This window comes from Corapipo altera, unplaced genomic scaffold (genome assembly GCF_003945725.1).
Source record: "Corapipo altera isolate COAL_440 unplaced genomic scaffold, ASM394572v1 0, whole genome shotgun sequence".
In the NCBI taxonomy this organism is placed as follows: Eukaryota; Metazoa; Chordata; class Aves; order Passeriformes; family Pipridae; genus Corapipo; species Corapipo altera.
In genome coordinates, this window is record NW_020884872.1 from 74432250 (window position 1) to 74448702 (window position 16453).

The following is a 16453-nucleotide window of genomic DNA, read 5'->3' on the forward strand; positions in this document are numbered from 1 at the left end:
TTCCCGGGATCCCGTAGCTCCCCCGGATGCCCTCGCGCCTCCCGCCTCTGCAGCGAGCGCGCGCAGACGCGGCACTAGCGCGCGCCCACCACTCCGACGCCGTCTGCTCGCGCACCCCCAGCCCACCGGTCGCGCATGCGTATTACCCCCCCACCCGCCGCCTCCAGGCCCCGCCTTGTGCAGAGCGGGGCCCGAGACGGGGGGCGTGGCCTGTGAGGGCGTGTCCCAAGGGGCGTGTCCAACAGGGGGCGTGTCCCACTAGCGGGGGCGTGTCCCACCGCGGCGCGCCCTGTCCATGGTGCGGGTGTCCCCGCGGCGGGAGCGCGGCGGCGCCGGGCTGCATGGACGTGATGTCCCCGCAACAGGAGCACCTCGGCCCGGGCCGCTCGTCCTCGGTGAGCGGCGAGGGCAGGGGCTTCGCTGCCGCCGCCGACAGCAAGAAGGTGAGGCCGTCCCTGGAGACCACCCGGGAAAGAGCTGCCCGGCCCTCGCCACGGCCCGCGAGCCCCCCGCGGGGGGCACCGCGGCCCCATCGGGCGCTCCATCGCCGCAGCATCGCCCCCGGGTCCTGCACGCCGCCGGCGGGACCGGGACTGCCGGGGGAGCAGCCGGGGAAGCGGGGGCTGTCGGCGGGAAGGGCTTGTGCACGGGTGCCCCGGGGAATTGGAGGTGCGGCGCTGCCCAGTGGGGCTCGCGGGCTCTCCCGGGTCGATAACCTCCAGGACCTCAGCGGGGTTGCTGCATGCATATCCCGGCGGCAAGGGGAGGCTGGTGCCTGGGTGTCCGGGGTAGGTGAGGAGCGCCGCTTCACAGCTGTCCCGGGGAGCTCGGGAAGGGTTTGCTGGATGGTGTTCGGTGGAGCCAGGGGTCTTTGCTGCATGAATTTCCCGGTGATCGGGCGCGGGGGATGTTGCTGCATGGATGTGCTGGGGCGACAAGAGTGTTTGCTGCATGGATGTCCTGGGGAGACCTAAAGGGAGCTTTGCTGTGTGGATGTCTGGAGGTTTTGCTGGGGAAAGCAAAGGTTTTGCAGAATGGTTATCCAGGGGATCTAAGAGGTATATGCTGCGTGTGTGTCTGGGGAGGGCGAGGGGAGGGTTTGCTAGAGATGAGGATGTTTGCTGGCTGCTCTCACACGTGCTTTGTGCAAGAGACATATAGGAGGCTTCCTGAAGAAGCGCCTTGCGCTAAATATATCACAATTGATGGCAGAAGAGCTTCATCCCATCTTCAAAACTGCTTGTAAAATCTGTTTGATGTCTCAAATCGGTTTTCAGCATCTGACACGATCGAGTGCAGAATGCTCCCTTCTGCGTACAGCCAAGCACTTGTTTCTGCCTTATATTTAAATGAAATGAGCAAGCTGTAATAACCACATTCTTCTCACTGTATAAAACATGAATTCTTTTTTTCTCCTTGGTTTAGCAAGTGCTGTAGTGTTTTTCTATCCAAAGAAGAGCTGGTGCTTTCCTGCCTTACCAATTTTGCCTCACAATGGCATTTAAATCTATGCACTGCCTTGTCTTTAGAGGTGCACTTCAGAGGACTGCCAAATAGGCTGGCAGGATTAGAATGACTGGCCAGGCTACGGTGTCCTTTACCAATCTGTCCACCTGGTGAATTTAGGATGCATGGTATTAGAGGCTGAGATTGTGTTCAATCCTGTGGCTAAGCAGTCATTGGGACTTTGCTGGCTATGGCACAATGGTGCAGAAATGAATCCTGATCCCTCTCCTGCTGATGTGCCTCTTAGGGCTGGGAAGTGATGCTCTATTTCCATGGGTTATGTCCATGTGTGCTGTGTCCCACCAAGCCACATAGCTCTACAGCCTGACTGCAGCCCTGGGGACCTCTTCTTATGACAGCTGCTGTCAGTGGTGAGATGGTTGCCTGGAGAGAGTTTGGCCAAGACTTCTACTACACTGCAGTTAATACCTGATTGGTTTCTGAAGTGGGTGTGTGATACACCTACACAGAGTGGTGGAGTACCTTCTGCTGCCCAGCTGGGCAAAATGATGCAGTAGATACTCACCCTCTCCGAGTACTGTGGTCTAATTTGAGATGGCTAAATGTGTGGCTTTGATTTTTATCAACCATTTCTTTCATTTTTGCTGAAGACAGAGTACCATGTGCCTTCCAACCTGGCAGAGCCCTGATGCCAGGCACCCACCTGAAATGAGAAGTTATGTTCAAGTACTGTGAAGATGAACACTTTTTTCTTACAAGTTCTACTTCATAATTCAGCATTCTGAGGACAAATATTAATGGTAGCACTTGTGTTTCCCATTCCTGCTCCAAAGAGCCCACAGTCAAAGGAATGCAGACCTTGTTTTTGCCAGCGCTGACAAGAGAATGGGGATATTACTTTTTACGGATCTTGGCAGCCCTTTTGGAATTCCTCAGCTTGGAGGCACATGCAACAGGGGTACAGATGGAGATCCTCCTGTGGAGAAGCAGCTTGAGACCCTGGCTGGGCCATGCAGCATATGGCAGCTTTGCACATCATGCACAACCGACACAGGCAGCCACCAACATCCAGCCAACTGCTCAGCTGCTTGTCCACGGTGCTCCCTTGAGACTACTAGCACACCACCTCTTCGTGCCTCTCTGTGGAAGAAGATTCCTACCTTTATGCATGTACAGCAGTGGGCTATTCCTAATTTTGCCTGAAGCTGGATCTCAGTGACAGTTCAAATATTTATTTTACTACTTGGGTCCCATGGACTCTATGTATCCCTCTGTTTTGTCTTCCACTCAGTGCCAAAGCATCAAGTTTTTTTTACAATACAGGAAGTCTTTCTTGCCACCAGGGAGCTTACATTGTTTGTATTGGTTGCATACAGTTAAATGGAAGAACGTGATGGCAGGAAATCAGTTTTGATACTTGTGACACAGCAATTTGTTTGCAAATATGTATTTAACATCAATTATTTTACTTTCTGGCAAAAAATATCTGCAAATATGTGACACTAAGCGACCACTGAACCTTTCTGCCTTTTTATTCTCCTGACTATACCTTTCTCAAATTAGCTGAGATTTGCTACATTGTTCTGTGGTATTTGAACTCCTACTTCATCTGCTGCTTGGCTGTCAAAATGAAGCTGAAAGATCACATGCTTGATCACATCATAGAACCAGAAGAGAGATAGAAAATGTCTAGGGTTTTTTTCATGTATTTTGTATGACTATTTAAACTAATTTCCTGGAACCATTTCTTTTCCTTTTCTTGGCATGCGAAATGGTTTGCACTGCTAACCTACCTCACAGGCAGTGGGAGGTTCTCTCTGTTAAATGCTTACAATGCACTCAAGGCACCCTGCTAAAAGGTGACATTGAAGTGCAGTGTTTTAGTTAATGCTTTTGGAAAATTCTGGACTAGATTCCCTCCTTTACTGAACTTACTGGAGTCACTGGACTATGTGTGGTTGACCTGCAGAGAAGTTTTGTATTGACTGTTTACCTTAGTAACCATCATCATCATCATCATGGCTGGGCTTCGTGAATGAAGATTTAGGAAGGCTCTATCCACATTTGTTACAAGCACGCTGGTGGCTAATGAGGCCAGTATGAGATAGACATGTCTGATTGCAAAAGGCACAGCAGAAAGACTCCTTAGATGGTATATTCTGCAAGACACGATTCTTTCTGTGTTGTCTTTTCTCCTCGAGAGTGATCCTGCATGCGTTCTCAAAGGAAACAGCAGCGTTATAGATGGTGTGTCTCCAGACCTCCCGATTTGAGGGATGATGTTGATCAATATGGCCAAGGCTGAGATGTCGTTTCAGGGAGTCCTTGTATCTTCTCTTCGGGGCTCCTTTCTTGCGGCAGCCAGTGGCAAGTTCACCATAGAGCAAGATCTTAGAGAGGCGGTGGTCCTTCATTCCTTCATTCCTTCATTCTTGAGGTGTGTCCTGCCCAACGCAGTTGTGTTCTCAGCACCTTAGTAACCAATACCAGTAAATTGATGCAACTCTGAAGTGGACTGAAGTAACATGAGTAAGAGTGATTATACAGATAGAGCTTATTTCTACAAATTTATCAAAACAAACTATGCAGCAGAGATGTCTTTTATATTGAGGTAACCATGTCAGCAGTAGCAGCTGTGGTCATTTAACCATATTTATAAGTTCCTGGTGTTTCACTTCTCTCTTCTTAGAGGAGCTAGATTCCAACCAACCCTGAATATTTTACACAAAACAGTATCTGGCAACAGAAGGAGTCACTCTTAGAATTTTTGCTGCCTCCTTGAAGTTTTCAAGTAACTGCTTAAAATGTTTTGGGGGTCAGCAATTTTTAATATTTACTCCTACAATGTGTGCAAAAAATAACCATTTTGCACACTTAGCAAATTAGTTTTTATGGTTTGAGACTTGAAATAAGGTATTCCATCACTATAAAAATATGTTTCTTTGTGATTCTGATCACAAATACAGCAACAGTTTACTGACAGGGAAAGGAGAGTTATAGTGTCCCCCAACAGTGTACTAAATGGATAAAATTCAGGCAAATTATTGGCATTGGAAGGGTAATGCTAGTCATACATAATCTTCATCCCTTTACTTGTCTCACTGTGCAAAGAAAGTATGTATTTCCCATTGTATGTGATGATACCTTGATCTCATGTTAGCTGATCTCATGCCCCTATGTGTATGTTTTTTAACATAAAACTTCGTAAGCAGAGATTTCTTCTTCCTGCAATACTCTATCCTGTTTACTATGATCCTGGCTAAGGATCTGGTGGGTTGCTTCCAAAATCACACCTGCTAGTGTTGGAAATCTCAGATGTCCAGGACCACTTCTGACACTGTTTAGTGAAGTGATGGACAATTCCTGTCATCCCACAGATATATCCTGCAGCAATTTTATCTCTGATAAGGACCAAAAGAGACGTAATTTAATGAAATCATCCACCTAATTGGTCCTTAGGTTAAAATCACCTTGGTGACCTGTGCTGGATTATGGTAACTTACTGTTGTGATATGCCTCCTGATACTACTTTAATTATGAGCACTCCTTCTCCTGTCTGTCCATGAGTGAAATGAAAATTATGCATAAAACAATGTGTTCTAATTCTTCATTTTCTCAGCCTTGGGGGTTTTTTGTCCCTCATGGTGGCAGTAGGAAAGAGAGGCGCTTGACAGGTCATGTAGGATCTAATACTCAAGAACTGCAGATGTCAAATTATTGCCTGTTTACTTAATTTTGCTTGAATCTCCTCTCTCTGTTGTCTGTAAGGATTTGTGTTCTGTGCTTTGGTTCATGTCTAACTAAACCAGAAATGTGTGCCACAGATACGGTTTGTTGCTCAGACAACAGGACCAGAGTTTGCATGGATGAAATTGCTCAGTTAATAACTTAGATTCTTTTTTTAAAGAGTAGGCTTTGTTAAAATCAGACTTCCTTTCATTAGAAAAATAAATCAGTGAAAGGGAGAGCTTAGTCATTTGAGCCTCAGCTCAAGGCATTGGCACATCTGAGGGTTGTCCCCGTCAACCAGTTAAATGACCCAGGAGATGTTTCAGCCTTGACCCACTTCTGGAGTGAGCCTGTAAATCAGGGGCATGAAATCCTTTAGTGTCTGACGAGGCTTTAACAAGGTTATCTGCACGTTGCTGAGGAGGCATTTCTGCAATGTTTACCTGTCAGTCAGGAACTAAATAATTTTTTCAACTATTTTGTATGAGTCTCTTAAATAGATATCAGGTAACATCATTTTCTCATCGTAAGCTCAAAAAAATACAAGCAGACAATTGCTCCCTGTGTTACTGAGCTCACAAATTTGCTCGTTCCCTGTCCTTTGCTCAGGCAGCTAGAATAGGATAGAGATGATTAACTCAATTTTCTTGGTCACCTTAGTTTTCTTTTACAGTCAGTGAAGGAAAAGTTCTCAGATAAGATGAACTGTGCCCTAAATGTGTGCTTTTCTCTCTCTTGTCTCAAAAAGGAGCACAGGGCAAATAGCTTAGGTGTGTGAGTCAGAGGCTGAGTGAGAGGAATCCTCCTGCACGTGTCTGACCATTGTGTGGGTCAGGCATCTAAACCTGTCAATGTGGGCAGTGTGCTCCTGGGGAACTACAGCACACAATCCCTGCCTTAGCCTGCCTGCTCCTATCTCCTATATGGTTGTGGTAGCTGCTGCAGGGTGTCCGCTTATTGCATAGATTTTAACTCCTCTAAATACTTGAAAATATTACGTACACTATATATGTGTTACTTCTGTTATTTGCCATCACAAAATAAATAGCAAGTACCATTAATTTTTTTTAATCCCTTCTTTAATTCACACTCTGCAATTCTCTTTATAAGCGTGATATAGTTAAGTGATACATGTAATGTGCAAGACAGTTCCAGTTCTTTTGATCTCCTCATGAAGATGCTACTCTATGTTACCATTTTCACAGAAAGGAAATCAATATCATAACTTGGTAATATATTATTTTATGTAAATTCCATATAGTACCATTATCCACTGGGAGGCAGAAAACTGGCAGTCAGGAATAGATTTTTCCTCCATCTGATGACTTGTGAGATACTTATGCAAGTTTTGCTGTAATCCCTAGAGTGTTCTGATTCTTGAGGAGGGATAGCATATTTTCAGTGATGGTTTGCAAGCTTATTGTCCTCAGCATGGTGGGCTGATCTGCTCATCACAGTTTATGAAACAGTGTTTCAGAGTGTAGGTGTGATCAATATCTGGTGTAAATTCATACTTTTGAAATCTATAGGCCTGTGTCTGTTTATACCAGAAAGTGGCCAAATACTACTGTCAGTCCAACAACTAATAATGCAAAACTTTTTTGTTTCTCTTAAAAAGTAGTCAAGACAACCACCACCAGAAATGCAGAAAATATGAAGTTAAACCTGAATCAGAGAGGAGAGGGCAGGAACTCAAGTTTTTGAATCTGAGGAAGACAAAAATAACTCTAGTTTGTCCTGTCTGATACAAGATTATCATCTTTGTGTTTAGCACACTGTAAACATTCATTATAGATACTGATTTTATGATACATTTCACATGAATGTGACTAAGCCAGCAAGTATGAGGATTTCTCTTGGTGTTGACCTTTCTAATATTTACATGAAAAAATGGGAGGTAATGATGTGGGACATATGTTGGGAAATGCTTCTGTGTCCCATACTTAGATAATTGGTCATTGCATCTCCTTTTGTTCCCAAACATCTGCTCTTACTACAGATGTTCAGGATGTATCTCCTCTTCTCCACATTGCCATCCTTGCATGTAAAGGCAGTAAAACTGAGGAGAGCAGGCATCTCAGTTCAACTTAACCAAATATGAATTTATCCTCTTCCTTCTCAAAGTAAATGAATTTAGGTTGTCATGATAGTCACTTATTTTCTCTTCCCAAACTCTGTACATAGCAAAATGAAAACAAATCCCCCCTTTCTGTCTGTAGTCAGTGTCTCTGTGTAATGTTTTTATTTGCATACAGCTGACCTGACTCACTTCAGTTTTGCAGTGATCCTTTTATGTTTTGAGGCGTTTTATTTTTTTCTCCTAAGATTTGCTTAATAGCTGCACTAAGATTTTGTCCAGCGAGGCTGTGGAATCTCATCCTTGAAGGTAATACAGACCTGGACTCGTGGTGGCCCAGAGCAGCCTGCTCAAATGGGTCTTGCTCTCAGCAAGTTCAGAGAGGCTGGATCACAGACTGCCTGGAACGTCTTCCAACAGATTTATCTCTGCCAGTTATTTGAGCTCTTATTAAACGTGCTGTAGTTCTAGACTTCACCTTCGTCTTCAGACATTTAAGTCAAGACTAGAATCTCACTACCATAGGCACTATTCAGCACTGCTAACACAAGCATGAAAAGAATTGCCATAATTGCCATAGATTTTAAAATGCTGCTTTCTTTTCAGACCTGAGAAGTCAAAGGAATTAAGATCTCTTTGAAAGTATACAAACTTTCACTGCATTTGCAGGACCTGAGATGTTCCAGTTTTTATCCCCCCAAAAGCCACATACCCAATAATGAGTAAATTACAATAGATTTCTCACTGGGAGTCAATGCTTTATATAAACTCTTAAAATCTGCTGGTTGTGTGAAATGTGTGGCTGATCTTCTGTAGGATGTTAGACTGCATTGTTAAACAGATTTCTTTTTGCCTTCATATTTGCAGCTATGCTACTTTTAAAACTGCTAACAGCTTTTCAGATTTGCTAGCAGTAAGACAAACTGATTTCATTCACTAGAAAAAATTAGCATGTTTATTCATTTGTTTATTTCAAATCTATCAAAAATGGGCATCTCTTTTGTTAGTAATCTGCTGTTACCCAGTTATAGTCTGATCTGAGACAGCTAAATATTCCCAGACTTAATTTATCAGTCTTGAGAAGGTTAATTTTTGATCAAATAGGGAGAAGGGGATAATTTTTAAAGGTGAATTGAAATTACATGGTTGAATTTATAACAATTGCTGCACAATAGCTATAACTGAGTATCTGACAAAACAAAGAAGCGTGCTTTACATAAATAAAGGGAGAACCAAAAAAAAATGACACAATAACAGATGCATTGCAGTGAATAAAAGAAATGTCCTTGTCAAAAGCAAGTAAAATAGTACAGTAGAGTTCAATTTCTCCAAGGGGAGCACGCTGTGCACCTGCCCAAACAAAATGTGTGCCACATCCAGCACATACACTGGCAGAAGAATCAGTTGTTCTGACTGTTCTGACATATTTTTCCTGATAGTCAGTGGTTATTTTTAGGACGAAGGAAGAAAGTCATGCTTTGCGATTAGCTGAGAACAGAGACTTGATGACTGTTAAAGGTTCACCTGGTTGGCGGGTGGTGGCCAGGGTAGTGTAAGGGACCACTGCAGCATCGGATACTGCCCTGTTGGCATCTCAGGAGGAGTTTGACCATGGTTCTTTTGTTCACCAGTTTATTCTGAAAAGTATTTAAGCTAAATAACGTAACAATCACCCTTCTGGTGGAGAGTCAGTGAGAGGAGAGGTCAGGCACCTCGGCAGCAGGCTGCACAACCCGTTGAAGAGAGCAGCTCCAGGGTCAGGGCCAGGACTACTCAGTCCTGCTTCTGGCTGCAGGAGGGAGAGTGAATATGATGTGGTGAATACATTTGTGTTCAGGGAAATGTGTGGGTTTGTCTTCCGTGGGGGCTTTTGAAATTTTTTACCTCTGGGGAAAGCAGTATTGTTTGTTTGCTCAGTATTTTTATTGTAGTGTTCAACTTCACTGAACGGAAATCCATGCTCCCTTGTTAGCTACTGATATTTGCATCTCTTCCTTGTGCTTTGTCTTTTTTTTTCATGCTGCGTTCTCTGTCTTTGAGTGTCTCCTTTTTCTCAGTCTCTTCCTAGTTCTGTGCTAACAACTGTCCTGTCTCCCACTATCCTATTTTTCCCATACGTAATCAGGAATGAAAAAACTGTCAGGATTGGCTACTGATAGGCAAGATATAGTGTTCCTGCTAGATTAGCAGAGAAGGAAAATGCACTCATCTCTGAAGATTTGAAAAAAACGAAGGTAGCCCAATATAGCACATAAGGTTAGGTGGATAGATTCCAAACCTTAATTTATGGTAGATGTCAGATCTGACATAGAAGTGTATGAAACACTTGAAATTTAAGCCACTCTCTGGAAAATTGATAAATTTAAAATACAATAAATTATTAAGGGACAAAAAGTGCTTGAGGACCATCTTTAGGTGTTTATTTCATGTGTGCAGTGTACCACAGGTATCTGTGTATAGACACTAATAATCAGCTTTTCTTTATCACCGGCTTTCTGGTCATGCTCCTGTTTTTCTCAAAGGTGATATTTTACAACCGTTTTCCCCCTCTAGGGTTTCTGATGGCAGTAACTCAGCCTTTTTCCCATAGTCTGAAATGGAAGTCTGCCTGCAACCAGTCTGTATACATGCAGTTACTGTTCCAAATCTCACCTGTGGTTTCATTTTGTTTCTCTTTCCAATCAGAAAATGAAGAGTTTGGCCCAGAGACGCCAGTCTGCACCGTCTTTGATCTTTGTCAAAGCACTTAGCAGATCTAGATCGGCCTCAAGGTGAGTCAGTGAGTTTTGCTTGCTGTACTGTTTTGTACTTTCTCAGCCCCATTCTCAAAACTTGAGATGTTTTTGAGTTATTGTCCACGCCAGGCTGTTGAACACAATTCATGCTGCTTGGTAGCTGCACAACTATAAAGCCTGCTGAAAGATGTGACAGAACTCTCATGGGTTTCCCCAGTGCTGCCACACTAAGCTGTTTGTACCCAACTGGGCAAAGCTGCTCTGCGATTTGCAACTGGGCATGTGACATTTGGGCTGTTCGGTTGTAAATAGTTTGTGACTGGCTGTGAGTGCCTCCTGGGGTGGTGGCATGGGCAGAAGATGTTCCGTGCTTTTTGCCTTGTATGCTTATGCAGTGCCAGGCATAACTCAGGATTGTTTATTGTGGAATTGTGAAATTTAATTTGAGCTAAGTTTCTTCTGTCATTGCCTGCTGAATGGTACAGGCTCTCCAGGGATCTGGAAGCACCTGCTGACTCAGGACAATGCTGTGGACCAGGATCTGGTGATCAAGCCTTCTCCTGTCCAGTATTAGCACTTGTGGGGCTGAGTATGTGGGTGTTAAGCATTCAGCATTTTTTGTCCTTGTCCTCTGCCAGAATCAGCCATTCCTCCTCCCTCCGCCAATGTAAAGCTGCCATAGAAATGGGAATTTCTATGGAGCTAGTCCCCTGTCCAGCCCCAGCCCCTGACCTGCCATTTGAACCACTCTGCATACATAACTTTGTCTTCCTGTACTACAGTTCATTAGACTTTAAACTTACAAAATGTAAGTGTTTATCGAGAAGTGAACCATCTGGCAGGCTGTTAATGCTTCCAGCTGTGTATTGCTCTTTATGAAGAAATGTTATTGAGGGAAATTAGAGTATGGCTTTGTAAGGAATATTTTTTCCTACTCTGTGGTGTGTTAAGTAGTCAGTGTATAAGAAGTCAGAGCTTTGGAAAGTTGTTTGTGTTTGATCTAACTAGTACCTGGTTTGATATCATGTAGAACTCCACAGTATTTCAGAAAACTGTGAAAGTACTCTGTGAAAAAAAAAGAGAGTTGCAAAATAGGAGAGGCAGATTTCATTTGCCTGCTGGGGTTCAGACATTAACATTTTTTTTAGTTCTGATTTTTAATTTGTTTCATTGCCTGCTCCATAAATATCAGAAATTGGAGTTAGCTGGAGAGGCACCGAGTGTGATACACACTCAATATGTATGTTTTCACCTAAGAATTTTACGCTTTCTGAAGTGTAAATATGTCTTGCTTGTATAGCCCAGGTCAGAATTATTTCTGGTTTGTGAAAGGACTTTTTTTTTAAGGCCAGTTGGCGGAAACTTTGTGGTGAAGAGGACTGAAGAGGCGAGCATGTTGCCTTGTTCTGCAGTAAGAGCAATGCTTTGCCTACCTGACCGACCCTGCTGCTTTAATAACTGATGGATGCTGCCTCAATCATTTCTGTCCTCTGTCTGTGGCATGCAACAATTTAGCTGCTGCAGTTGGTTTGAACTGAAGTCTGTGGCCTTTGTGAGAGGTATTGGGTGAAGTCTGAGGACCCTGAAGTCAGAGTGGGTGGTTTTGTAGCTTCAGAGTCTTTTGAGTTAGAGTGTGACACTTTGGATGGTGTTTATTATTGTTCACAGGAGCAGCAATTCTAACCTGTGCCTGAATTCCCTGTTTGGCTGTACAAAGCACATGCCTCTTCATCACTGAACTGATGGATGAGTTTGATCTTTCCACTCAGTTTGTTGTGTAAATGCTTAAACTCTTGTGAAGTGCTTTCTCTGAAGGAGAGCTGAAGAGCAACAAAATGACTTCTCATGTTTTCTAATCTCCTCCAAATGTTTTACCTCAGAGCTGTCTCAGCTCTTAGTTCTCCTTCTTGTAGACACAGCTAGTCTGCAAAATCCATTATTCTTCTCTGGCAGTGAACCTTAATACTGGGACTCCATAACACTTACTTGTTAATGGTTGATTAATGACTTGTAGATAATAAAGCTCCTATCTGAAGTTAACAAGCATCTGTGAGGGATTTATTTGAATGCTCTCACCTCAGCAGCTGGCTCACCTCAATATTTGTTGAAATTAATGAACAAGTGCAAAGTTTAAAAGGGCAGGAAATACTTAGAAGCCAAGTTGGTTTGTATTTTTATACCACTTTATATGTCAGGTGTCCCTGGTTTATATACAGAGCATTTTCATAAAATGCATTGGCATCTGCTTTGGACAGACTTACTTTGGGGCATTTTAAAGTTTATTAATGCTATTTATTCAAAGAAACCATTGTGACATCTGGAGATGTCTATGTAGCATTCAGAGGATTAAGGATTTTTAGTGGTGATGTTGTTGTATCTGTCATAAGGATGTGACCAAGGCAAGATGATCTAGCTGGACATAGCAGATGCTTGTTTTGTGCCATTGTCCTCTTATCAAGTCCTGAAAGAGAAGCAGATCCGAAAGTCTTGTGTGCTTAAAAGCTTGTCTTTATTTTCTCCAGCTATAGCGTTTGGTTTAATGAAAGTTCAGCCTTCCTTACAAATCTTACCTTGGCACATCAGCCATATAAAGATAGATCCAAGATATTTGGCCTGCAGAAGAATTATGGGATGGCTGTGTGGCACGTTGATGCACGGATATCCAATCATGCTGTAATCCCTGCCTCACTTGACTTGTACCTGCGGGCAGCAGAGGAACATAGTAAATAGTACAGCTGTTATAGTGGAATTTGGGCCCTTACACCCAAGAGGTGAAAATATGGAGACTATTCCATTGCTTCCTGTTCTTGTTTCTCTTCCTTTTTTTCTGCACAGCTTCTTTTTCATCACAAAATTGTGATGAATAGGCATTTAAGGACTGTTCCACATCATCAGATGTCCTCTTTGGAAGCACTTTGAGCAAAGTTATAGTAGAAATACACTGGAAAAGTAAGTTTTTGGTATTTTTCTCAGATACAGGAAAAGTTAATTTGATTGTTTACTCCATTAATGTGTATGAAATCAGCAAAAGATTTGGGTTAGTTATATTTGGCCCTGGACCTGTTCTGCAGTTGTAATTTTCCTCTTAGTGTTTCTTGGTGTCCTTTAATGAAACCTGCACAACTTAATGATATAGTTCAGTGCAACACAAATGACAGGCTTGAAACAGAAATGTCTGAGGCCTGAATTTAAAGCATCAGGTATTGTCGTCTCATAGTAGTTAATACAGAATAATGAAGATTTGTTTCAAGTCAGATTTTCAGCCTTTGTTCTGCTGTCCCTCAAAACAATTTTCACTTTTGACAAAACCCAAGTTTTTGGTCTGTGTAGTCAGACTTCTGCTTCCATCTCAGATATTTCACTGGGACAGCCAAACTATATGCTGCAGTCACTGGCAGCTTCCCCTATTCTATTGCACACCTGACCAGATCACTGAAAGTGATATTTTTACATGCTGAAATTTATTAATATAATTTCACAATTTATGAGTCTGCATGACCATTTAGAGATCTGTGTCTTTACACAGTAAAGGTGTTAAAATACTAAAAATGAAACAACTCTTCTTTTACACCATGAAGCATATTTATGATGTTATTTTGGTGTAAACTGGAAGCAGAGGCTGTTCAAAAAAACACTGAAGTATATTTTTTAAAAGGTTTTCTGAACAAATTTCTAAAGAACCCCAAAAGGAAGGTCCTAAAATGTCATCTCTACCCAATTTTATTATGTGGCTTTTATGGTTGAAAAAGTGGAAGGTAAAAACTGAGGATTTCACAAGTTTCCAAGGTGTTTTCTCCCCTTTGCTATGTAGAAGTAGTGTTATGCCATTCACAGAGAGGCTGCTTTTCCTTCTCCCAGTGCACAGTAAGTGATTCTGGCATGTTATCTTCCAGGGGTCCTGTGCCAAAGGCTAAATATCCTAGATAACGAAGATCATATGTATAATCTAGTAATACATTCCACTTGGCGCTAGTCAAATACAGAGTGTTCCCAGAGTCTTGGACATTGTGTTTTCAGGGTTTTAATCAGAAGACATGTGGATGATCCAAGCTATGTGACTAGAAGAAGACAAAAATAGAGACTTTTAATAAATGTAAATCGCCAGAGGGCTTTTTTATAGGGAAGATGAGTATTTGGTGTTTCAGGCAAAACTGATTGCAGGGAGGAAAGGAATAAAAGCTCATTGCAAGCAACTAGCTTGTTAAATAGATATTTCGGTTGCGATAATTTTGCTCATTCTTCAGTCACGTCCATGATAGTGAATAATTTTGCCTCACAGTGTGATTTCCTGAGGTGTGTTTGTTTGGTGAAGCTCAGCACCGGTGCACTATGGCATGGAGGGGTGGAGAAGGAGCACCTGCCCCTGTGCCTCACGCCGCAGCCGTTTTTACCGGCTGATACAGGACAAGGCCTTCATGAGGAAGAGGCTCCCCGCCCCGTTCCCTTGTCTGTCAATGCTGAGGTGGGTGTTGCTCTCATACAGCTCCACAGGCACCATGACAGAGTTTGTCAGAGTGAGATCAGAATCAGCGTGAATGGCACCCCCTGGGCTGGGGCCGCCCCTCTGCCAGGGTCACCACCCGTCAGGCAGAGGAGCGGCACCTTTGACCAGGGCCGCCTCAGCCGGGCCAGTCGATGGTGCCACTGCTGGTGGCTCATAGGGCATGGCTTAGGGTCACCCTGCTGCAGGGCACAGCCCTGGGATGGTGTGAGACAGGTGACACCTCGTGGCTGATTTTGAGGGGCTCTGAGGGGCAAAGGCTGTCATGCTCTGTGTGTGTGCCAGTTTCCATGTGTATCAGTCTCTGTGTGTGCCATACAGGTGTGATCAGTTGGGGTTTGCCTCCGGAGCAGCCAGCAGCAGGAAGGCATGGGCTCAGAACCAAGAGTGGGAGTTAGCATGGAGAGGTACTATCCCAGCCTGCTCCCATTCCAAATGCTGATGCCACAGTTTGGGTGGGAGGGGGTTCCCTTGAAGCTGCAGAAGAGCAGGGAGGGGAGAAGCCAATGGGGCAAACGTTCACTTTACGCTGGTGCCTTCGGCAGCAGAGGCAGATTCCCTCTGTTTGGGGCAGTCAAGGTCATGCCCTGCCTTGGGGCTATTCCCTGGTCCACACCAGGTCCACACCTGGTCTGCCACACCAAGGATTGTGAGAGGGTAACTGGGATAGCAAGGGATGGGCAGGTAATGCTGGGCACTCACCCACACAACTGAGACGGCATCTCTAAAGCCTCCTCCTGTGCCCCCAGCCACCCAAAAGGTGTGGTCACAAGGGATGAGGCCTCTACGGCACCTTCATTGACCCTTAGAAGAGGCATGCCATGGAAGGAAGTCCTTTCAAGACAAGTCCTCCTGAAGCCACAGGGCTTGAGGTTTTTTGGGAAGAAGAAGGGCTGTCACCATTGTCAGAGTGGTCCTCCAAGGTGAAAATCAAAGTGGCAGCACCTCCAACCCTGTGTCCTCCACCCCTCATCTTACAGTATTTTCTTGGAGGGACCCAATACACTCAAAAATACAGAAGAGCTGTTTTATGAATCAAAGTAAGAAAAAGGACAAAATCCCACAAAATAGTTTCCCAATGTGAGGGATTGAATACAGTCACCACTCATTTTATCTTGATTTATGATACTTTTTCCACAAAGCTCCAGCTAGTCACCAATAAGGAGGGGAAATCCTGTTCCTAAAGACTCAGTCAACAAAGCAAATGAAAAGCTCTTTGCTTCTGGGTCTAATTTTTAGATTTAATTCACCCTCGAAACAGTTGATCAGGATTTTTAATAAATTTTTTTCATTTCATGAAAGGTTTTGATGTTTTAACATTTTATGCTTAGTCAGAATAGGCAGAAATCTCTACATGAGAAATTTCCTGGATTTCTCCCCTCAGTATGTCATAAGGTAAGGATATATGAATTTGTAGAAAAATAGCATTGGGGGGGGTTAATTGTTATTTTGTATCAAATTGCTCTTCCTTTTTAATGGAATTGCACATAATTAAAAAAACTTGTGATGATATTGTACAAGTTGTCATTTTTATAGTATTTCTAATTCATGCTTGATTTAATCTAATTATGACACTGGAGTATTATTTCCTTAAACCATGTGCTTGAACACAAAACTTATTTTTACCTAATAGTAGCTGGGATAAAATTTTATTAACTGTTAACAAGGAACCAAATGAACTTTCTGAGGCCTCAAATGGCCTTTTAACTTAGAGTTTGGCATTCCTGTCCCTCTGCTGCGTTTTTTCTGTTTTGTTTTGAGTGTGTGTATGTGTGCATATGTTGGTTTTTGACAAAACCCCTCAGTTCTTCATTTATGATGTAGAAACTGGCTTATAGTGATCTGGAGATTGAAATGAGCTGCAAGTCCTAGAGATATGTTGCTTTTTTTATTAAATGGAAAGGACTAGAGGTAACCAGAAGGAAGCCTTGGAAGCAGGGTATT

At 43.3% G+C, this 16453-nt stretch overlaps 1 protein-coding gene across 1 annotated transcript in view; it reads left to right on the top strand.

Annotated features, from left to right (window-relative positions):
- Window positions 1-328: 328 nt before the first annotated feature.
- Window positions 329-16453, top strand: part of ARHGAP20 (Rho GTPase activating protein 20) — a 60402-nt gene continuing 44277 nt past the window's right edge. The window contains 2 exon segments of the mRNA XM_027653119.1: window positions 329-443; window positions 9959-10044. Coding sequence (XP_027508920.1) covers window positions 342-443; window positions 9959-10044 — 188 coding nt within the window. The 5' untranslated portion in view covers window positions 329-341.